General features: G+C 38.7%; 2 protein-coding genes across 3 annotated transcripts; one reads left to right on the forward strand and one right to left on the reverse strand.

Moving 5' to 3' along the window:
* The first annotated feature begins 3,975 nt into the window (after nt 1–3,975).
* On the forward strand, nt 3,976–14,773 carry pmelb (premelanosome protein b). The gene is made up of 12 exons (XM_042219288.1): nt 3,976–4,121; nt 5,975–6,070; nt 6,250–6,396; nt 6,604–6,732; nt 7,223–7,384; nt 7,675–8,007; nt 9,492–9,719; nt 11,157–11,294; nt 11,399–11,501; nt 12,669–12,874; nt 12,975–13,065; nt 14,343–14,773. The coding sequence occupies exons 1-12, from the start codon at nt 4,061–4,063 to the stop codon at nt 14,503–14,505; spliced, it is 1,857 nt and encodes a 618-aa protein (XP_042075222.1). The 5' UTR covers nt 3,976–4,060; the 3' UTR covers nt 14,506–14,773.
* A 543-nt stretch (nt 14,774–15,316) lies between these two features.
* LOC121814267 (tubulin alpha-1B chain-like) lies at nt 15,317–18,291 on the reverse strand. Of its 2 annotated transcripts, XM_042219290.1 has the most exons (4): nt 18,137–18,291; nt 16,780–17,002; nt 16,545–16,693; nt 15,317–16,443 (listed from the first exon to the last, which is right to left on the reverse strand). In XM_042219290.1, the coding sequence occupies exons 1-4, from the start codon at nt 18,137–18,139 to the stop codon at nt 15,463–15,465; spliced, it is 1,356 nt and encodes a 451-aa protein (XP_042075224.1). In that variant the 5' UTR covers nt 18,140–18,291; the 3' UTR covers nt 15,317–15,462. The 2 variants fall into 2 exon arrangements, with proteins under 2 accessions (XP_042075224.1, XP_042075223.1); XM_042219289.1 differs by lacking the exon at nt 18,137–18,291 and having other exon boundaries at nt 16,780–17,026.
* Nucleotides 18,292–23,359: the final 5,068 nt, after the last annotated feature.

A 23,359-nucleotide genomic window follows, 5' to 3' on the forward strand; every position in this document is an offset into this window, starting at 1 on the left:
CCGTGTTGCAAATGCACGCAAGAGACAGTCCTCAAATCAAAAATGTGTTTAAGAAAGTCAGTCTCTGTTCACTGCTTAACTGTTCCAACCTGCATTTTTTTGCTTAATTTTTTTAAGTAATTTATTTTAAAAACCATGTTTGATTTATACATTTCTTTTCTTTATACCCTTCATGTTTTAATAAAGCAACAAATGCTGTTTTCGGTGTGTTAAGTGACAAGTAGGTGGAATAAAAGAGTAAATTTACACATGAAGACAAACTGAAGCCTTGTTTGGATTATGATTTCTGCTTGGACCAGACCTCCAAACTGAGCAGTGAAGACATGAAATGCAAAAAAATCTTCCCACCTTCTGTAACACACAGATTTTGGTCTGACCAACCACCTCAGCCATGGGCTAAAGATGACAACCAATACAATTCTAAGAGATAATTTATTAGTAAAATGATCAAAAAAAAGGAAAGCATAAAACAGTCCAGTGTTGCAGTTGCAAAATGGATAAAACACACAATCCAAGGCCAGAGTCAGCAATGCCCCAAGTCAGTTGTATTTTACATGTCAACGACTTTAACAGCGATCAGCAGTTGTCCACAGACCCACCACCCAGTAAGTAGAAGGCCAGTAATCACTCCAGCCTCAGCAACCCAACTCTGCCTTCAGGCTGCGGCTTATAGTCCTGGCCTGCACAGAGTCGTCTTAGATCTGGCCATATGGCACACCTGCACAGAAAGACAAAATATCAAAGCAGCATTTGTAGTGTGGGCTATTCGTCGACTAGAGTATCACTGCAATCAAATACACCTGCCTTCAATTAATCCAATCCAATCCCATCACAGCCACACAAAGCCACTCCCAAACCAGTGCAGCTTCCCATAGCAAATATGGAGATGAATAAAAGGCAACATTAGTCCACCGTAGTGCACCTTCTTTCTCTGCCGACTTGAGACAGGCTTAAACTGACTCTGTGACAGAAGATCTTCATGTTGGAGTGGCAAAGCCTCCTAACCAGGTCACATCAAGGAGAAAAAGTCAGTTTTAGAGTTTACACTGAATTTTGACACCAGGAAGTAAAATAAAAGCTTCAAAGCCAAAGCAACAAATGAAGGTTCATTTTCTTGCAGTTAAATAAGAGGATTGGTCCAGTCTTATATTCATCTGTGATTTTTGCAGATAGCAACAACATCCCACCATCAATCCCATTTTATGTAACTTGTAGAAACACAATTAAGGGTCCAGTCAAGGTTTTGTTTTGCAGGAGGTTATTTGTTGGTCTTCATCCTCATTTCCAGTGTTCAGGAGGGGGTTTACATCTTGAATGAAATGTGTGTATAACAGTCTTGAAATCTGGTGTACATTAAGTAATATCAAAAAATCTCTAAAGACAGAACTCTGAAGCAAAATTATAATTTTTTTTCTCCACATCACTTGGTTTGGATTAGTGTGTTATACTGGGTTTGGAATAACAGCTTTAATTTTTTAAAAATTTTAATTAATGTTGTTATTACAACTTAGTAACATTTTAGCAGCTGATCAATGAAATCTTTTTAATCTACGACTAATCTACTTTGTTATTTCTTTACATTTTTGCATTATTTTATCATTATTTTCATGCTAAGGGGCGGTACATGTTGGAGATGAGGCCTGAGGGGTGTTACAGGGTTCACGTTCAGCAGATGAAAAAGGTCTGATCAGGATTTGCTGTGAATGTGGACATTGTTTGAAAAGAGGTTTAAAACGTGTGGCCGTTTGGCATATGATACGGAGACAATAAAACTTTGAGCAGAGTGACTTTAAAGTTGGTGGAAGGACAAAGCCGGATGAATTTAAGGAGTCACAAGCCCTTCAGTAATCCTCATTAAGGTTGCATTCCTCCCATTTCTTTCTGCAGGCCTCGCTTAGCATTGTGTGTGACCTATTGTTAGAATAAAATGTAAAAAAAAAACAAAAAAACCCTCTCCATTGTGCATTTTACATAACATTTCAGATATTATGGTGTATCTCAATGCCACAGTGAAGCATATAACTGCTATAACTTCTACAGATTGAGAGCATTTTTAAAAATGCATTTATTTATGTTCAGTTTGTTATGATTTTGATTTGACAGCATTTCAGTGTAAATCAATACATAATAGAGATGGATCAGGTGACTTTTGGAGAGATTTAGGAGCTTTCATACTTACTTTTAAGACCAACAGAATGCAGACGAGGATCCTAAGATCCTCGTCTGTTCCTGGTGTATTGAACTCTGATGAATCATTAAGTTGTCTTTCATTATGCTGGCAGATGATTTACATTAGATCTAAATGCAACCAAAAAACAAACAAGTACAAAAAACAAATACAAAAAGCAGAAAACGTATAAAGGTTTGGATAATTACACAAGTAAACAGTTATAAACGTAATGATAATATTTGTGATATTTGAAAAAGTATATAACAAGTAATGATATTCATATGATAACACTTTAAGCTTTATCATATGAATTACTGTCAACAGTCCAGGATCAGTAACATGCAGCAGTTATTTTTGTACACTTTTGTGCTGTTATGGTTACAGAGTCTCTCTCTCTCTTCTTTCATACATTTTCATACAAAAAGGTAAAAGATTAAAAAAACAAACAAACCAATAAACAAACTAACCTCACATCATGCACACTAGTCCGTTTAGCTTCACCCTCATGATTTAAAGGGGATCCTGGTGTATCGTAACAAAGAATTTTACATATTTGTTCACGTTAATAATGCTTCAGAATAAATACAATAAGTTTGAAGTGATGCAAATATGCAGGTACTGACAGTAAGCATTACATCTGAATACTTAGTAATAATTTTATATCACAATGTTGTCTATAGTGCTGGAATCTCGGTGTGCAACTGATATTTTTGAACTCTTTTTAACAGTTATGATCAAAGACTCTCTTTATCTCTGCGTCGGTATAAAAACAAACAATAAATAAATCAAATTAAAGATGGATTGGACAGAATATGTGTTTCTCTCAATCTGATGAATATGAACAGATTGAAAGTTTCAGACATGTTTGTTTAAATGTAAACTTTATTTTTAAATTAAAATCTGAAGTTACATGTTAATGCAGAATTATTTTAATTATATAGTTATTACAGTTGCATAAACTAAATACTGAATCCAGGCTGAAAAATATTTTATCAGATGAAATTTTAAAAATTGACCATAAATAACTATAAATTATATTATAAGGTTATAAAATTAATTAAAGTAAAATAAATACTGATATGGGAGTCAGTTACCTTCATAAAATGAAACATTTGTAAAAAACATCAATTGTAATGTTGATGTCGAACTGAAAACGAAAGATTTTCAAATGATAGAAACTGAACTGAAAGGACGAAGTCGACTGAAAATTAACTGTAACTGAGCTGAACTGAAAAAAACAAACAAAGCCACATTAGCATGATAATAAATATCACTAATGTTTATTACTTGGTAATAAAAAAATTAAAGAAAAAAGTAAAATCAATGCAAAAATGCATTAAGTCCTTAGATGACATGTAGCTTAATGATACTTTAATGCCACTGTATCATTTTAGTATCTAGGTTGGCTAAACTGTAGCCTGAACCGAGTCTGAGTAATTAAGTACATAAATTATATGTTTTATATAGGTTTTATAATCAAAATAAATACTAATGTCAGCTATAAAAATGTACTGTAAAAAGTGAAATGTTTTCCTCTTAAATGTAGCGTAGAATGTGATGTTAGTAGAGTAATGCAAAGTAGGCCAATGCAGAATTTGAGTGAAAGTACTTACTAGACTTTTACTTGCGAACTTGTGAACCTATGTTAAATGTGGAATTAAACATTCCTTAAGTGATCGTGTGGCTCTTTCCCAGCTGGAGGTGTGACTGTAATCCCTGAGACGAGCTTTGACTCTATGCACACCAGGCCTGTTGCTCCAGGCGCCCCGAACTCTGAGTGGAGGAAGAAGGCGTTTCTGTTGCTAGTGCATCACATGAGGTCAAACATCAGACCGTTTATAAAGCCAGTTTTCTGTTGCCTGCTGCTCACTAACGGGATATTTCACAGAGATGATGTGGACGTCTGCTGTGCTATTGGTGCTGCTGGCAGCAGCTTCACAAACTGTGGCAAGTGAGTAAAGAAAATGCTTTTTCATTTAAAAATGCTTTAAGCAGTAAGAGGAAGACGCAGAGTCACGCATGATTTAGATTAGAAATCTTCAGATTTAAAGAGAGAATTTTCAGTATTAGGATGAGATTTTGATTCAGCATCACAAACGTAAAAATGAACAAACAACCTGGAGAAAGCTTTAAAAATCAACTGTGTAAAAGTAGCTGAAGTATGAAGAAATATTAATAATCATAAATATGCCCAAGTTTCATACACTCCATTAATATTTAACTGGCATTTTACTGCCATACCGGAAGACTATTTTTATAATGTTGTGAGTTTTGGGTGTGTTAAAATGTTATTGTGTACTGTTATATGAATCTCTGCAAATAACTGAACCATTCATTTAAAGTAGTAGAAGTAAAGTAGTAGCATTCTGTTACTGAGATTGTAGATATGAGTGATTAAAACATTACTACGTGTATTTTACACAGATTTAGTTACATTTTTATGGAATTCATCTGTTCACACAACAGTTTTAAATGTCCAAGTACCTTCAGAACCCTGAAGAATACAAATTTGATTTGATTTCTTTCATGTTATCCGTCATATTTGTTTTTTTAAACTAGAAAATTGCTCACTGTACAAAGAAAAAAATAATACAATCTATTTATTTCTTGTTTCTAAGCCACAACTCTTTAGATTATTTTATGAATATGGGGTAAAAATAGAAACATTTAGATGTGGTATTACCATGAAACTTGTGTAGATGATTATTTACACTGAGAATCTTATTTTTATATTACAAGTTTTCTGAAATGCAAATGAAGAATTATCTCTCTAAAATGGCTCTACTTTGCATACTTCCACAGAAATCTGTGAATATTTGATAAAAGCTTCTTCAGCATGTCTGTTTAATTTTGATCACAGGTTTCCTCAGAGAGGGAATTTAAACTTAATGTTTTGTCACTTCTCAAATAAGAAATACAACCTGTGTAGTAACATAAAGAGCGACATGCATATGCAGAGTCACGGTGATAACACATTACAATGTTGTGGTCTATAAGATGTGAGGCTACTTTTTCCCATGACCTCTTTACTCAACCATGCATGAAAGACATGACACATGAATAACACAGAATTCAGTCTTTGCAGAACAAGAAGCCAAACACTCACTTTAAAAACATACAGTAAATAAAAAAGAGCTGGGAGTTACCGATTGCTGTAATAATTCCTCTTATCCAGCCTTTGAAGAGCTTTCTTGCTAAATGATGGGCAACAAACCCCAAAACTTGAATAAATAATAAAGTTGAGCGGCTGTCACTAAATTCTGCCTCAGCTCTGGAGTAAACTTTTTACACATCTAATGTTCACTCAAGTTTTTCCATGAATTGACTGAAAGAGGAACGTGATTGCTGTAAAATAACTGAGGCTAAATTCATAATTGGCGAGTCTTTATCTGCCAATAGGTTTAATCCAAACTCAACCCTGCATGTGACGCTGTTAATCACACACACTCAGCTGAGCATCACATGAGAGGGATTGAGATCAGAGCTCCATACTGCAAAACCCCCTCATTCATCTATTTATCCATCTTCAGCTACATTTTATAAATCAAATCATAGCTCCAGTAATAAATAAATAACAACAGTGACTTTTGGGCTGCTGTAAGAAACAACAAAGAGGTTTGTGAGAACTATAAAAGTTAGTTTTAATCACTGGGACAACTCCCTTTAATGGCACCAGTTCTGTTTAATTACTACCAGATAACAGAGAATTACAAGAAAGCTTTAAACCCACAGTAACAAATTAAATCTTTAGTATGGAGGAGAGTTTGTATTCTGTTTTAAATATATTTATTTCCGATATTTCAGAGCCCAAAAACCGCTTCACTCGTTACCCGTCATGGAACACCAAGATGTACCCGATCTGGAAAGATGGAGACCCACGATACAAAGACTCTTGGAAAGGTACATCAGTTGTAAACTATCTCTTCTAAATCTAAATCTAAATCTATCTGTCTGTCTGTCTGTCTGTCTGTCTGTCTGTCTATCTTTAAAGATGTTTATTTTATTCATTTATTTGCTTTTTTATTGTCCTGAATGAAGTATTATACTGACAGATACTTTCATTTCTGTCTTTGGGACAGGAGGAAAAGTGACGTTTAATGTTGGAAATGATTCCCCAACTTTGACTGGAGCCAGAGTTACCTTCACTATTGACCTGCAGTTTCCACACAACCAAAAGGTGCTGCCTGATGGAGACGTGGTTTGGGCTGAAGACTGCGTAATCAACGGTAACGCATGCACGTTTGACCCTCAGTGACTTAATGCATTTATTTAATCAGTGCAATTAAAAGTGTTTTGCAGCTGCCAGTCCCCACAGGAAGAATAGTAATGAATTATAATAACTTTCCACATTGCACCATCACTTATTTAACAACAGCATGTCAGGGGCTTATCTGTGAAATCATAAATTATTAGAATCTCTCTTCCTGTTACAGGAACAAAGCATCTTGAGTCTGAGCCAGTATACCCAACACAGAACACAGACTGGGAGGCTGTGTTCCCTGATGGAACGCTAGTGAAAAAAGACAAGAAACCCGCCTACGTGTTTGTGTGGAAGACCTGGGGTGAGAGGAGCTCACTTCTATTAATAAATGAGTAGATGAAGAACAAAATGAAATGCTTCTATGAGGAAAACAAGACAGTGGTGAGGTGTGCAGTGGGAGTGGCAGACGGACTGAAGGTGGGGCTGTGATTACATTGTGATCTGTAGTGAGAACAGAGAACAAGTGGAGGAGAGCCTGGAGTGGTGGAGATGCTCTGGAGTGAAGAGGAATATATGTGTGTGAATTAGAGGGAAACAGGTGGAAAGGTAAACAAGGAGTAGAGGTAGTGAAGGCAGGTGAGTTTAAATACCTGGGTTTAAACATCCAAAGTAACAGACGATGCTAAAGAGAGGTGAAGAAACTTGAAGCTGAAACTTTTGTTTTCTTGTACTGAGATTTATTATGACTGTATATCTATATACAAGTCAGAAAGCATTGAAAAGCACTTCAGTTTCTCTTTAAATGATCTGTTCAGTGTTATCTCACTGGGCTTCTGCTGCTCATTTGGCAGGTCAGTACTGGCAGGTGGCAGACGGGCCCTCCTCCTCCCTGACTATCGGCACAGATGACATCCCTTTGGGCTCCTACACCATGGACATCGTTATCTACCACTACCGCAGCAAAGAGAAGTTCATTCCTTTGGGATATGCCTCCACACAGTTCTCCATAACTGGTTAGTAACAGACAGAAAACAGAAACATAGCGTTCAGGTCAGGCAAAGGAACAAAATAGTGGAATTATAATTTAGTAGAGATATGCATGAAATAAAATAAGAGTGCACTGCATAATAAGATGCTAACTGAAACATTCATCAAAAGCATAATAAATCTGTTTGTTGCTTAATAAAGCCTAAAATAAAGGAGTGAGGGGAAATATTTGCTCTCACGTTCTCTCATGATAGTCATGAAATGCAAATCTGTTGCTCATTTATTTGTTAACATCATGCTTTGGCGTCCTCCTCAGATCAAATCCCCTTCGCTGTCTCTTTGGACCAAGTCAATGACATCGAGGCGGCCGACATGCGCTTCATCCAGAACAGGGCGATCGCCTTCACCATCACTCTCCACGACCCCAGCGAGTACCTCAGCAACGCAGACATCACCTTCAACTGGGACTTTGGGGATGCAAGCGGGGCTCTGATTTCCAGAGAGCTGACTGTCACTCACACCTACATCAGCTCGGGCTCATTCAAACCTAAAGTGGTGATCCAGGCGGTCATCCCGGACAAGGCCTGTGACCCACCAGTGGATACCCCAACCAAGACCCCTGGTCCATCTAACAATCCGGGCACCACAGGTAGCACACAGTTATTTTTTATAATTAAAGGATCATAAAAATACTTAGTGAGTCTGAATCATTTACTAACATGAAAAATATTATTCTCATTATTCTCTAGATTTAGATTTTTTTTTTTCATTTTTTTCTTTTCAAATGTCAAGTCAACACTGTATCAATATTATTATGCACATAGATGATTACATTAACTCTCACTTGCTGATGAATTCAACATTTGGAGTGAAAATATGAATTAAAACAAAATAAAGTAGCCAAAATAAAGTGAATTTTGCCAGATCCCACAGCGAGTCACTCCACATGTTTGCTTTGGCAAAGTTTTATGCTGGGGGCTCTTCCTGATACAACCTTGCCCAAAGGGATTTGTGTCTCTAGCTGGAATTGAACAAGCGACCTTTGGCTTGCCAAAGTGAAAGTGTAGTTAAAATGTAAAGCACTACACTACATTTTATTTGTTTAATTCTCTTTATTTTACTTGGAAGTCCGGTTGTAATAAAAATCTGTTTTACAAAAGAGATGCGGTCATGGAAGCAGTCATTCAGACTCACAGCATGTTAAAAATGTGACAAATACAACAGTGGAATTTACAAATACCCATAATAAAAATAATTTATGTTGCTTCCTTAAAATTCAGCAATAGATATAATAACATGTTTAAACTGAAATCTTTATGCAAAGTATATAATGTCTAAAAACTATATAATGTCTAAAAACTATCAACAAAACATGAAAGAACAACCAAAATGATTTTATATATAAAATAATAATGTGAGATATCAAATGAAGTTAAACTATGGTCAGGCTGTACTTTTATGTAATACTTATTTGAACCACAAGATGGCGCAGTTAGTTAATCATATCTTTCTTCAGGAGTTGAATGGGAAAAATCTCTTAAGCAAATGGGGCTGGAGCTAAAAAGAAAAAAGATCCCCCCCTCCCCCCAAACAAAACAAACAAACAAACAAAAAAAATGTGCATCTGAAAGCAGTTTAACACAGCAACTTGTAAAACGCTGCCCCCTGGTGACAGGAGCAGCAATAATCAGAAGTTAAGTTCAAGATGAGCACAAGTTTAAAATATTAAAGTTTACTGTGAGCAAATACAGGAAGTGATTGTAAAATAATAATTACATGATAATTATATATTGGTTATTAGTCATATAGGAAGCGGAAGCTTCACGTGGAAGATAATTTTAGTTTTATGCATTAAGCACCAATTCACAGCAATGGTTGTCAAAAAGTGTTTTATAATATAAGGTAAAGAACTCCAGTGATTCACTATGAGTAAGAAAGTGGTGATGAAAGGGAGGAAGAACGATCTTTTTAGGGGAAGAAACCAACAAGGGAATGAGTCTGAGTGAAGGGCTGCCATCTGCTTTGATTGGTTCAGGAGTGAGGGAGAAGAGGAGAGAGAAATGCAGAGCAGACAGATAGATATGTGTGTAATACTGATCCTGCCTTCATGAACGTAAATGAATATGTTTGCAGTGAAAGCTCTTGTACTGGCGTCTGCTGGGCCTGTTCTGGTTTCAACCAAGTCAGTTGGTGTAAATGTCAACACTGGTCCTTCGGACACGGAAGAGGACAACACCGAGTACGAGGCCTCCACTGCCCCCAACACTCAGTTGGCCCAGGAAACGCCAACTGTGGAAAAGACTCCGTCTCCCATCAACCAGCTGCTAGCTCACAGAGAGGCAGGGAACAGGCTGACAGCAGGTGAGCAACATTTGCATGAAAATAGTCAAAAGTTTCCTGGAAGATAAATGTTTCAAGCTTAGCCACACATGAGGTCACATGTGCAGGATTCGTACACATAAAACTCACACAGACTTCTCATTAAAGCATTATGTACAGTTGTTTCATACACCTGATCTCTCCATCATCCTCTTGTCCCTCAACCTCAAATCCAAACCTCAAACGGCAGTCTCTTCCTCTTGAGACGGAGTTCTTTGTTCCCACTGTGGCCAACTGCTGCTCACAAGTGATCTGATTGGTCTGTTCATTGGATTCTTTTGCTATATTGTAGCTAAAATTTTAGGGTATTTTGTTGTGAACTGGTGATTCATTGCATTACATACATTAAAAATAAAATCTGAAATTGAACGGCCTGCTATTACTGAAACTTTAAAAACTCTGGCAGAGATATTAACGCTTATAAAAATGTATTTTAGCATACATTAAGAGTCTAAATGACATTGTTAGATGTAAAAACTTGTAACCTGCACTGGACTTCTGCATTTCACACCAGCAGTTATAGATTCAAAAAGATTATATGAGGATAAAGATTTTAGATTCTAAATGTATAATGTTCAACCGTCTGTCACTTTTCCTTTTTGTCAAGCCGCTGAATGACTTGAGAGTGACTCAGCAGTCACGCCTTACAGTCATACATCAGTTGAGATTCTTGTTTTGCACAAAGAGACAATTCATGGATTACTTCATGCACACCATGGACTGGCAGCTGCCACGTGCATGCCACACGTGTCCATCTACAGACGTGGCTAGAGTGGATTAGAAAAATATCTGGGAATCTATTAAATATCTATTACTTTCAGATACTTTCCCTGTCAAATACTGGAGCTTATTAAAATGTGCAGAAACAACAAAGCATCCTGTTAAAGGGCAAACATATCAGCAAGCGAACTGTCAGATGATCAGGATAAGATCATTGAGTGATTTCCTCAAATGTAAATGTTTTTTGAAACACCACCATTGTACAAAGCAAGCTGAGCAAATTCAAACAGCTGTGTTGGACTTTATCATCTTTACATGCGATTTGCATGCTGGCTGGGAGATCTCAGTCCATTTGACCTCATTCCATGTGATTTGATTATGAAGCTACAAAACGCACCAAAATAAGAGTCGACAAAGTAAAGGAGCAGTGAAGTAAGTAAGGAAATCCAGGAATAAACATGCATATAAACTAATCTTACTCCATAAATTTCATCTTACTAACCCAACAGCTGTCTGTCTTGCATTTTCTTGCTTTTGCATCAGTTTGCGCTCCTGATGCAGTTGTAAAATTAAAGATGTTGCAAATCTTGTTTCACAGCAGCCAAAACAATTTGCAAAAGTTGCTGATGTGTCTTTGGTGCAAATTACAAATGCCAGTATGAATTGTTTGTGCAATAATTCTCTGGCTGTTCTCACCAGACACTAAGCGCACAGTCACACTCACGGGACAAGCTCCAGTTGTTGTGCTGGTTAAGAGGGATGCCGACAAAAAATCCTCTGATGACGATTGTGTGATATATCGTTATGGATCCTTCTGCACCAGCATAGAAATATTTGGTGAGTTTTATTTGTACCCTTTTCCTTAAATGTAAAAAACACACCCAGAGACAAATTAAAAGGTGATTATCAGTGAGATTCTTTCTCTGCGTCTTTGTTTTCAGAGGGAATTGAAAAAGTAGAGATTGTACACATGGACAATACAGTGATGGCAACACCCAGGATGAACAAAAATGTTTTGGATGTCACTGTGACCTGCCTGGGAAGGTGAGTGGTCCTGCACCATGTTTTAAGCTGCCACAGAATAAATGAAAGCCTCTAAAGGAAATCTAGTCATCTTATTACATTCACAGAGGTGGAACATTTCCAATAGTAAGAACAGTTTATACACAGGCTCCTTTGTAAACAGGCTCCAGATGGCTCCAAGCACTCAGCCTTCCTGATAACATTGACTGTCAAAGTGTTTCGTGTGTGAGTCTGAGGCCAAGGGGAGAGTAGCTGAACGTTTGTCTGCTTCCTCAGGAAGTTTTTGAGGGGATGATAACATAATCGTACAGATGATCTGCTAAGATATGAGCTCTGTCATACTGTAACCAAGTCCAACTAATTGAATCGGGAGAAATGGATCCTTTTTTAACATTAAAATCTGTTTTCAGTGTCTATTTTTCATTATAGTCGATTGTAAATGGCTATAAAATAGAGAAATAATAACCATGTTAATTAGAAAGCAGCAGATTTTGATCTTATTCGCATAACAGAATGAATTATTTGCACTGCATTATTATGTGGTGCAAATAACTATATCTAAGACACTATGGATTCACCACTGTCCCTGCTTATATGATTCCAAACAAGAAAGAAAATCCAGACATGCAGAAACAATTTGACCATGTGAAGTCCAATCTACTTTGTCCTGCTTACAGGTCTCCTGTTCTACCACAATATGAATGTGCTGAATAATTAATGTCTTCCATATGAGGCCTCAGCTTCCTATATGACTAATATGTGATTTTGGCCTTTATGTATGTCTTTAGTGATAAGAAATTAGGGGAAAGGATAACCATTATAACACTCATCAGTATATACACTATTTTTTTTGGTTCAAATGTTCTTTTCCCCCCTTTTACTTCTGTTCTTGGTTATTATTATTATTATCAAACCTATTTAAGCCTTCTCTTTGTGAAAAGAAATTTGGCTTCGGAAGAAAAGAACCAGAAGAAAGTTGGCTTAAAGGGAATCGAAAGAAAGTTAAAACATTTAAGACGTTTAAGACAGTTGAACCAGTATCTGATTAAGAACTGGTTATTTTGAACTCTGGGTAGTGCAAAGCTATTTAGTAGAGTCCAAGAATCAAAGCAAGAACCTCTAAATGAGTAAAAATAGCCACACTTTAAAGTGTACAGTTTGATTTTACTCACTTTCTTTCTCCTGCAGCCTTCCCAAAGAGGTCTGCAGTGTGCTTTTGGATTCTGAGTGCTTGAGGCCAATTCACTCAGTGTGCAACATGGTGGAGCCATCAGAAGAGTGCCAGCTGGTACTCCACCACTTCCTCAATGACTCTGGTGTCTACTGCATCAATGTTTCCTTGACCAATGATGTCAGTTTAGCTGTAACAAGTGCCAAAGTCCACATTGACATGGGTATGCAACATAACCCCCCATACAACAGTAACGTGAATTGATTTGGTTTGACAGCATTTGATGTGTCTGCTTTGACCTGACAGTGTGATCCTTGTTTCAGGCTCTGGTTTGTCCTCGTCTGAAATTATCGCCATGCTGCTGGGTGTCCTGGTATTTGTTCTGGCAGTCGGGATAGTGGCATATTCTTACAAGTAAGAACTCCAACTTATTTCTAGATGGCTGTTTTCTTATTACCTCCACCAAGGAGGTTGTTTTTGGTAGTGATTGCATGTGTGTGTGAGTAAAAAAGTTTTCAAGGTCAACTTGATTGAACTTAATGATTTATTGGTGGAAAAATGGACAAAAAGCCTTATAACTTTTAGAAAGTACTATATAGAGATTTAAAATATCATGCCACTCATGACCTCTTTCCTCTGCTTCAAGGTCAAGAGATTGATGTGAAAGTCAGAGTGATAACAACGTTATATAGATCTGTTTAAAACTCTGTTTCTTACTGCTATTGTTTGTATTAATAACAAAAAGATAAATAGGGAATGATATATGGGGATTCAACATTTAGTAAAGGACACTGGTTATGATTTGTTATGTATGTTACAGTAACATGTTATAACAATTTAAATACATGTCAACTTGAACACGTGCAAAGTTTCTGAATAAATATTATTTTTTGCAAAACAAAACTTCAAAAATATTTTCACATTTTCAACTAATTTCACTTTATTTTATTATATATTATATTAAAATATAATATATGCAACATATAATACTATTCCCTTAAAAGTAAATATTGCCCAGAGAGTGAGCTGCCTTTGCGAAGGGTTGTGCTCTCGAAGTGCTTCTTGTTTCATATATTTTAAGAGGAATACAGAGGAATAGGGTAAAAATAATATGCAGCCAACAGCTAACTAGATATCATCACTAAGCTCGTTATGAAAGGTCGAAACAAAAATGAGAAATCAAAGTGTTTATTTGTAGCAGGCTGTTAACATGTCCAGTATTTTAACTGACTCGGTTGAGGAACCAGCCTAAAGCAGCCATAAGAGGAACTGTGGTTTTTCACATGAAGGTGACCACTTGTGCTACGTCACTGTGGTTACATCCATCTTTGATATACAGTCTTTGATGCACAAACATGACATGTTGGTAAAAAGACATACAAATCTGTAGGCCTTTACTTTGGGGCTGAACATGTAGCATAAAGAGGTTTTTTTAATTGAGTTTTTCTTTGCTAAACAGAAGCCTGCTGCAGCAAAAAAAAAGACACCAAAAGTGTAATGAGAGTGAAAAACACAACATTACTGTCAGTGAACTTAAAATCTTTAAAAGGTTATGTAGAGTGGAGGTGATGTGCATATAAGAATCTGTTGGTTTACTAATGAAGGCAACCCTGTTAACATTATTATTTCATACTTTAACATGAATAAATCATAAATGCTTAAAAATAGCCTGTGATTGTTTTGCTCGACAGGCGCTTTAAGTCCTACCGTCCTCTGAAGGAAGACGTCACTGTGTCTGGAGGCTCACAGCTCCGCGGGGCTCAAAGCACCTCTGGACCCTTATCTTTCTGGAACATCCTGAACCGGCGAGGAGTCGTGGACAACTGCCCTCTGCTGCAGGACAAGCCGTTGTGAATCGTCACAGCCTCACACAGCTAAATACAAGTGGTTATGCGTGTCACAAGCACCGGGGCTGTTTTTTTTAAATACTTTTTTTTAAGCATCTGTTGAATTACAGACACTGATGTGTTATATTTAGGATGAAATCAAACAATTTCCCAGAATTATACCTTAGACATGCGCTGATCTTTTTTTTGTACCTACTTAAAGCAAGTGTGGTAGATATAAATGCTTAAATCTGGACAAAGTTTGAATGTTTTTTCAATAAACATTACTTAAAAGAGTTGTCTTTCATTTATGTTTTTGCCAATAAAGTGACTACACTGATGCTCTGCAGAGCTTATTGGGGGATTAAAGAAGTACTTCCCAATACCTTTCTGTATTCATGTAAAATCTGACCCTGCATTCCTTCTCATTCTAACTCTTCATTAGTAAAAAGTAGAAAAAAGAGAATTACTATGTGGCAACCAGAGGACTGCACAATTAATTCATTTTATTTCTCATCACTGATAAATAACAGCTTTGAGATACTGATATATTCTTTCTAAATTGTTGATGATTATTCACGCATGAATTAATGACACCAGGTAGAAAAAAGTACTGGGTTTCTGTTGAAGTAATTGAAATTGAAACCAATTAGTTGTCCAGCTTCTGATTATAATAGACATTGTTAATCTTTAAGAAAACATAATATATCCACGTATATATTCTGACAAGCTTTGAGCTTTAAATACAGAATCTTCAAAATTATAGCTCAAAATTTGGAGCTGCATCATTTTGTTGTTGTAAATATGTATTTGGGTTGAATAAACACAGGGCAAAGGACTTCACATCACAGAGGTTTTATTTAGAAGACAGCCAAACTTGACATTTTCAGGAGTTTTTAGTCTTAACAGCCAAACTGACAAACATTTCTGTTTGGAATGCATTCAAGAACACATTGCAATCAATTATTATCTGTTAATGCTTGTTTTAATACTCCTCTCCTTCCTCCTCTCCCTCACCCTCAATGGAGTCGACTCCCACCTCCTCATAATCCTTCTCCAGAGCTGCCATGTCCTCTCTGGCCTCGGAGAACTCTCCCTCCTCCATACCCTCACCCACGTACCAGTGAACAAAGGCACGCTTAGCGTACATCAGATCGAACTTGTGGTCGAGGCGAGCCCAGGCCTCTGCAATAGCAGTGGTGTTGCTCAGCATGCACACAGCCCTCTGGACCTTGGCCAGATCTCCACCAGGAACCACAGTGGGGGGCTGGTAGTTGATGCCAACCTTGAAACCAGTGGGGCACCAGTCCACAAACTGGATGGTGCGTTTGGTTTTGATGGTGGCAATGGCAGCGTTGACATCTTTGGGCACCACATCACCACGGAACAGCAGGCAGCAGGCCATGTACTTGCCGTGACGAGGGTCACATTTCACCATCTGATTGGCTGGCTCAAAGCAAGCGTTTGTGATCTCAGCCACTGAGAGCTGCTCGTGGTAAGCCTTCTCTGCAGAGATGACTGGAGCATAGGTGGCCAGGGGGAAGTGGATACGGGGGTATGGCACCAAGTTGGTCTGGAACTCTGTCAGATCAACATTGAGGGCACCATCAAAGCGGAGGGAAGCAGTGATGGAGGACACAATCTGACTGATCAGCCTGTTCAGGTTGGTGTAAGTAGGACGCTCGATATCGAGGTTCCTACGGCAGATATCGTAGATGGCCTCGTTATCTACCATGAAGGCACAGTCAGAGTGCTCTAGGGTGGTGTGGGTGGTCAGGATGGAGTTGTAGGGCTCCACCACAGCGGTGGACACCTGGGGAGCTGGGTAGATGGAGAACTCCAGCTTGGACTTCTTGCCGTAGTCGACAGACAGACGCTCCATCAGCAGGGAGGTGAAACCAGAGCCGGTGCCACCGCCGAAGCTGTGGAACACCAGGAAGCCCTGAAGACCAGTGCACTGATCAGCCTGAGGACAGAGAGGAAGAGATGACAACCAGCCATGAGTTACTTTGTTCAATAATTTAATTCGTGTATACATTTTATACTAGCTGCTTTGAATTCACCCACCAGTTTGCGGATCCTGTCCAGAACCAGGTCAATGATCTCTTTGCCGATGGTGTAATGTCCACGGGCGTAGTTATTGGCAGCATCCTCCTTGCCTGTGATCAGCTGCTCAGGGTGGAACAGCTGGCGGTAGGTACCACTGCGCACCTCATCTATGCAAACCACATTACTTTAGTTTTGCTTTAAAGATGTTTTAATTTTCCTACATTATTGTTCAGCTAGTGGTGATGACACTTACCGATGACAGTGGGCTCCAGGTCCACAAAAACAGCTCTGGGGACGTGCTTTCCAGCTCCAGTCTCGCTGAAGAAGGTGTTGAACGAATCGTCTCCTCCTCCAATGGTCTTGTCACTGGGCATCTGTCCGTCCGGCTGGATCCCATGTTCCAGGCAGTAAAGCTCCCAGCAGGCATTGCCGATCTGGACACCAGCCTGACCAACGTGCACTGAGATACACTCACGCTGTGGAAGGAGAGGAAAAGCCATCTATCTATATTTAATTTGGATTTTATTCCACATTTTGTCACTGCTTTTACATGTAACCTCTCTCAAGACATGCATCTTAAAATTGTACACATTTTGTTGCTCCCTCTATCTGAGATGAGCCGTGCAGCAGGAGGTACCTCCCTGCACCACAAACAGCAGGGAAAAGAAATGCCTGACAGCAGCAGCCCCCGCAGAGGCAGGACGCTCTCCTCTTCCCTCCAGTGTTTTTTGTCCTCTTGTCCTTTTATCCCTCTCTCTTACCTCTCCCCCTCTTTTGCAAGCAAAAGCACACATGCAAATTGATTTCCCTGTTCAAATGCGCACAGCCTGGAATATTCCACTTGCTTCCATGTCTTGAGGATGCAAAATCACAGTGAAGAAAACATAACATCAATCTAGCTAATTAGATCTATGTCTTTTTGTAATGCACAAAACCTTAATTTGGTCCTAATAAATCATCATACAGAACACAAATCGTCTTCGAGAGTGTAGGTTTATTTAATATTTCAGGACAAGTATAAAAATAGAGGCATTTTGTTGTGTCAATTTTTTTTCTTTAACCTTCAAATTAAATTAAATTAAAAACACATTTGCTGCTGCATCCTATGAATTAAAAATGATAGCTGCAATTTAATTTCTCCATCCATCCCCACCCAATTTGCCCCTCCCTGCCTTTAAACAGGGTCGTGCGTTTGTAAGGTGCCAGATTTATGATTTTTACGTGTTAAAATGACAAAAAATGTGATTATTGACATAAATAATGCTATTCATTTATATGAAAAGCAGCTCTACTGTCTTTATTGTCAGTCTAAACAACGCCACTCTGTGCATTGTTCTCATCTCTACACAATGCCAATCACATCGTGCCACTGCCGCAGACCAAATCTGTGCATCATCTGTGTAATACGATTTGTTTTCACGCTAAAATATATCTATATCAAGTGTTTCGGTAACACTTGCTATTCTATGCGTTTATGTGTCTACTGAGTTTTAAAAATGGTTTTCTAGCGATGGGAAACCCGTTCAACAACCGAGACACCGGCGCCTGACTAACCTGAAATTCCACCTTACAAAAACGGTTTCAGAGAGGAACGAAGGGAAATATCTTACCATGATTCCGTCTGAGGCTCAAAGAGGAAGAGGAAAAGGAGAAAATGTGAAGAAAGAGGCTTTTTTTTTTTTTAAAAAAAGGGTCTGTTTGGGTTGCGTGTTGTACCCAACGGGGTCGATGCAACAACTGCTGAATGGGAGGGCGGCGCTACCAGATTTATACAGGCAGGGCAGGGGATTTGCTTCTGTGCACGGAGGAAAAAAACGCGTTTACTACCACCATTTGGTGGCTGATGCAGTTCTGACATAGCTCCTAAATGTTTTTGCAATTAAATATGAGAAGTACAATATATTAATATTTTAGAAGCCAGCAATGAAATAAGATAAATGTAAATATCGTTATTCTTACTAGTGGATATGTGGGTATGTTACGTTTTTTTGTTGGGGTGAAAAATATTCTCATACATTACATGACAAGAAAGACTGTCCACGAGCTCCTTGCAATGTAAATTTTAATAGCAGCGGCAGAAGAAGTAGTCTGAATTTCATTTCATTTTCACTGAATAAAGGGCTAACTCAAACAAAGCTCATTTATTATGCATAGAGGCTTGAGCATCTATTATTTAGGTGTGGCAAGCTTCAAATCAATACAAAGCTGTCCTCTTTGGTGAAATTTCGACTGTAAATATTTGTGGATTTTATTGTTTATTTTTCCAGAAATGTAGTGCATTAATATTGATGCTTTTGCTGCATCCACCCCACTGGTGCTGGTATCATCCGGGCACCCAATGTTGCAGGAGTCTGCCATGGTATCTGCCTGCCATGCCAGCTCCTCGGCTCTCCTCCCTCTTTGTCCTAGATTCTCTGCAATGATGTCATTCAGTGGGCCGATCACGTGGCTGCATGTCCGCCTGTGTGTCTGTTGTTCGGCAGCACCCAGTGTGGGTTGAGCTTCTTCTGGTTCCGTCCAGTTTGAGGAACTGAAATTGGCTGAACTGCAGTTTATGTGACATAATGGCTGTGTTAGAGAACCTAAACGCCACTAAGACTTAACAGTCTGCAGTTACAACATTAAAACCCGTCCCTTTAAGCTATCTGAAAATCCAGTTAAGAATGGGAGTCACCTGAAAAGGCATGTAGCTTAATGCTTTTAAGTAAGGCTGAAAGAAAAAGGGGAAATCCTTGATGCAGTATAAACTAGTAGCCACCGAAATGTGGGTTCTCTCATTAATTATTCAGCAGGGCAGTGAGGATGTATGATTTACAGCCAGCCTTTAGTGGTTGCTACACTCAAAATGAACTGCAGGAGATGAAAGAGAAGGACAGGAAGCAGCAATGGCTGACAGCCAGGACTTCTTGAGAGAACATTCTCCACTCCCCTTCCTCCTCCTCCTCCTCAGCAGCTGTGAAACAGGGAGGGTCTAAGCAGCTGCTCACCAAGAGGAGAGAGGGAGGATGGGAATGCTGTAGAGATGGGAGTGGTCCTTCATGGCGTTGAAACTTACCGCAATGCATCCTGCAAACTGGGAATCTGATACCCGACAAAGTGACCGAGCATGTTTTCCACCTGTCACAGCAGAGCTCGCATGCTGATGGCTTTAACGCAGGTGCAGGCAGATCGACGACATGGATGTGTATTCATCCTCTAGGACAGAAACAGAGAAGCATTTCGAGCTTTTGTCTGTGTGAGGCTGTTAGGGCGGGGCATCGCCTCACAGGAAAACTGGACTGGAAGAAAATTAATAAATAAATATAAAATAAGAAAATCAGAAAAATAAAAGCGATGATAATTTAGCTGAGAATGTAGGCCAGATTTCTGATGTAGGTCAGTATATTGAGTGCACATAAATCACAGCATCTCACATAAAGAAACACAGCTAACACACAATCCAAAATCACTGCGTAACTGCTGTCATTTAGTTTTTAGATCTAGATTGCATCATTGAAATCTGCATTTTAAAATATGCACAAAATATAAAATATAAATAATGTGTACGTAAATGGAAATAGCAAGTTTGTGTGGGTACATTAGGGATTGAAAAGAATGAAGGCAACAATAGTTTGCTCAACCTCAGATCTGTGGCATCGTATATTGCAAAAATAAATAATATAATGCAGTGGTTTCCAAATGTTACATTGTGAGACAACTATATTTGATAATTAATTATTAATTTAGTGCAGGAGCACTCTGCATGCATTCTTTTTCTCACGCTGCTCACCAGTTCAAGCATTTCACCAACAGCTTCAGCTGGCCCGGGGATGTCAATGGCGCTCAGCTGGAGCAGATCATCAATCAAGAAAAGTCGGTGATAAATACATGGATGACACACTTGAAGTCAAAGAATTTAATCAGAGAACAACACCACAGATTGCTGAACTGTAATAAAGTGTTTGATAAGCATTGAGGTCTCTGCACAGTTACAGGAAGAATGATTTTATTACCATTTAAACAACAACCTTGAATCAAACACTGCTTGAGCTTCAGTCACGGTGGATTGTTAATAGCTAACCCTTTACACCATTCTTGGTCATATAAATCCTGGAAACCACAAATCCACAAGTACCAAAGTCTAAGCACAACATCACAGCATAACGGAAGTAACGATCACGGAACGACTACATTAAGTATTTGAAGGTAAACATTAACAGTCCCATGAGGGTTTGTACTTCCCTGTACAGGAATGTTCTTTACTTAGAAAAACGAAATAGAAAAACTGAGTACTATTATGCTCTTGTGTATCTGGGCAAAATGTATGGACATCAGTATTATAAAAATGGTAAAGGTGTGTAAAGTTTTTACAGATGTTAAGTCTGAGGGTTTTCCCCATAGGCGTCTATGCGGAGTCCCCCGATGTAACCATTAAAAAGAACGCATGATTCACTTTTCAGACTTGGAAGCTATGTCCGTCTTTTATACAATCTGTGTTTTACATACACTGTGTGGCAATATGCTTGCTCAAAAATTCCAGGTGGCATGCTTGGTCCAGATGTTAACCCACAAGAATCGCTGGTGCCCATCTCCAGCTCGGACAAACCATGAGGGTTGCGTCACGAAGGGTCTCTGGCATCAAAAGGGTGGATGACATATAATATTGCTATATGATCAGCTATGTTGTTGTTGGAGATGATGGCACTGATGGAAGGACACGAGGCACAGCTGATGGTAGCAGAGCTATGAGAGGCAAGGTTGAGATGGTTTGGACATGTGCAGAGGAGCAGTAGTAAATATAATGGGAAAAGTTATGTTGAAGAGAGCTGTCTGGCAAGAGGAAATGGGGAAGACCAAAGAGAAGATTCAGGAATGTAGAGGGGTCAGTGAGAGAAGAGAGGATGCAAGGGGATAGGGTGTTTGCACATGCAGTTTATATGGAGCTATAAACAATATTAACTAAGCTATAAAATATAATATACAAAATCTAAGTAATGGGTAATATAATCATAATCCTATATACTCAAAAGTGTTTAAACAACCTTCAATTCAATAACCTGTCCCATGTAAGCAGAGGATAAATCAGGACGATAAGAGGTAAAAAAAAACCAAAAACGTGGATTTTTTAATGCTGACACAACTGTTTCTTGGGATCCTTTTTTAGATGATGAGAAAAGACAATAAAATCTAGTCTCGTTTTCCATCTGCTGTTACTGTAAACACACATCTCTCGGGTCTGAGTCTCAACATAAAGCAGCCCCTCGTTCAATGGGATACCACTTGGGACTCTGGGACAACTGTTGTCATAGAGTTTCATTTGTTGTTAGAAACCAAAGTGCTTAACTCCCTGCCAGTTGGCCCATGAAAACCAATTTATGGTCCGTTTCACTGAAATCTGAAGGTTTAAGAAACCAGAAGAGCCGCATTCACAGTCTTAAGAAAGAGTGATGCTTTGGATGAAGTGCACCATGCATGGAATCAGTCAGCCCCACCCTGACATCCTCACGACATTTTTAAATTTTCACTGGCTCGATAAGACAAGGATGCATGCACATGTAGGGAAGAAAAAGCCTGTTTGTTTACAGACCGAGGAGTGATGATAGATTTTAGGAAAAACGTGGCTTATATCCCACCACAGAGGCAGCTGCAGTGCAGGCCCTTAATGCTACTATTTAAGCTGGACCACGTGACCACCAGATAAAGGCGGTCTATGTGGATACTGGTGTGTATCCAGGCAACTCCTTTATTCATTTCCTAGCAACCGTTAAATCTTGGGAGGGGGGCTGGGGGTTGGGCGTCGTTGGCCTACATGTCCCTCATATATGACTGGGCAGTTTGACCTCTTTTATCTGAAGAAGACTGGAAAACAAAGCCAAATGGCTGTTAATCTGCTCAATAAAACACCACATCTATCCTGTAGAAGGCAGTAAATTTTGAACAGTATGTAAAAATCTGTATGCATGAAAACATACAAAGGTCATATCAAAACTACTTGTAACAGTGATGGTTTGATAATAACTAAAGTTTTGTTGTTGCCAGCCAACGTGGATGGGTGTTTAAACTCCTCTTTAGGTTAACTGCAAATGCACATTTTATAATATAGCCTTAAGGAAAAGTAAGACACTGGAAGATCCATATATAAAGGCTTGAAATTCAGTCTGATGGTAACAAATTGGAGGGGCGATTTGAAGAAAGATTTGCTGATTGATTTTGTATTGGAAAATGTGAAATAAAATAAGATGTATTATGGATAAAACCTGATAAAATCAATTATAAATAAAAGTGAATACAGTTTTCACTTTTTAAGTGTTTCTTGAATTTTATTATAAGCCTTCCTATTAGTTATTCTGTTTTTGTTTATTAGTTTTAGCATGAGGAGCGACATATGGAGAGTTTGTGTAGAGCAGTCTGGCACAAACATGCTGAAAATTACGCAGCATTTTTCCCATAATCAGAGGCGCCATGCTTGCAGCACAATACGGCAGGATAGTAGGGTGGGGTCTGCTGGGCGGTCCTTGCAGTGAGGAGAACCGCTTATCCAATCGAAAGCCGCGGAATGATTCGAAACGTCAGACTGACGGGAGATTGGCCAATAGGGCGCAGCAGCCACCGGCGCCGGGTCTTCCCTTGCATATATACCTCTGTCCATCCTCATGTGCGCCATTATCTCTTACATCGACCCCATAACAGTCGAATTGTAAGACTGCTTATCGAGGAGCTTCTGCCAACCTCCACCGCGACTATAACATAACAAAATGGTAAGAACTTTTAAAAAAGCTTTGTTGACAGGCCATACTTGAGGCACACTTAAAAAATAAAAGAAGGTGGGTGTGATTTGTAAGTTGAGCTCTTAT

This window comes from Haplochromis burtoni, unplaced genomic scaffold (genome assembly GCF_018398535.1).
Source record: "Haplochromis burtoni strain Fernald_Lab_line unplaced genomic scaffold, NCSU_Asbu1 Contig_31, whole genome shotgun sequence".
In the NCBI taxonomy this organism is placed as follows: domain Eukaryota; kingdom Metazoa; phylum Chordata; class Actinopteri; order Cichliformes; family Cichlidae; genus Haplochromis; species Haplochromis burtoni.

Coding starts and splice junctions, on each gene's coding strand:
- pmelb (XM_042219288.1), top strand. CDS start 4,061: ATGATGTGGACGTCTGCTGTGCTATTGGTGCTGCTGGCAGCAGCTTCA. Junction 11,502..12,668: donor ACTGTGACCTGCCTGGGAAG/GTGAGTGGTCCT, acceptor TTTCTCCTGCAG/CCTTCCCAAAGAGGTCTGCA. Junction 13,066..14,342: donor ATAGTGGCATATTCTTACAA/GTAAGAACTCCA, acceptor TTTGCTCGACAG/GCGCTTTAAGTCCTACCGTC.
- LOC121814267 (XM_042219289.1), bottom strand. CDS start 17,026: ATGGCTTTTCCTCTCCTTCCACAGCGTGAGTGTATCTCAGTGCACGTT. Junction 16,694..16,779: donor CCTGGAGCCCACTGTCATCG/GTAAGTGTCATC, acceptor TGGTTTGCATAG/ATGAGGTGCGCAGTGGTACC. Junction 16,444..16,544: donor TGGACAGGATCCGCAAACTG/GTGGGTGAATTC, acceptor CTCTGTCCTCAG/GCTGATCAGTGCACTGGTCT.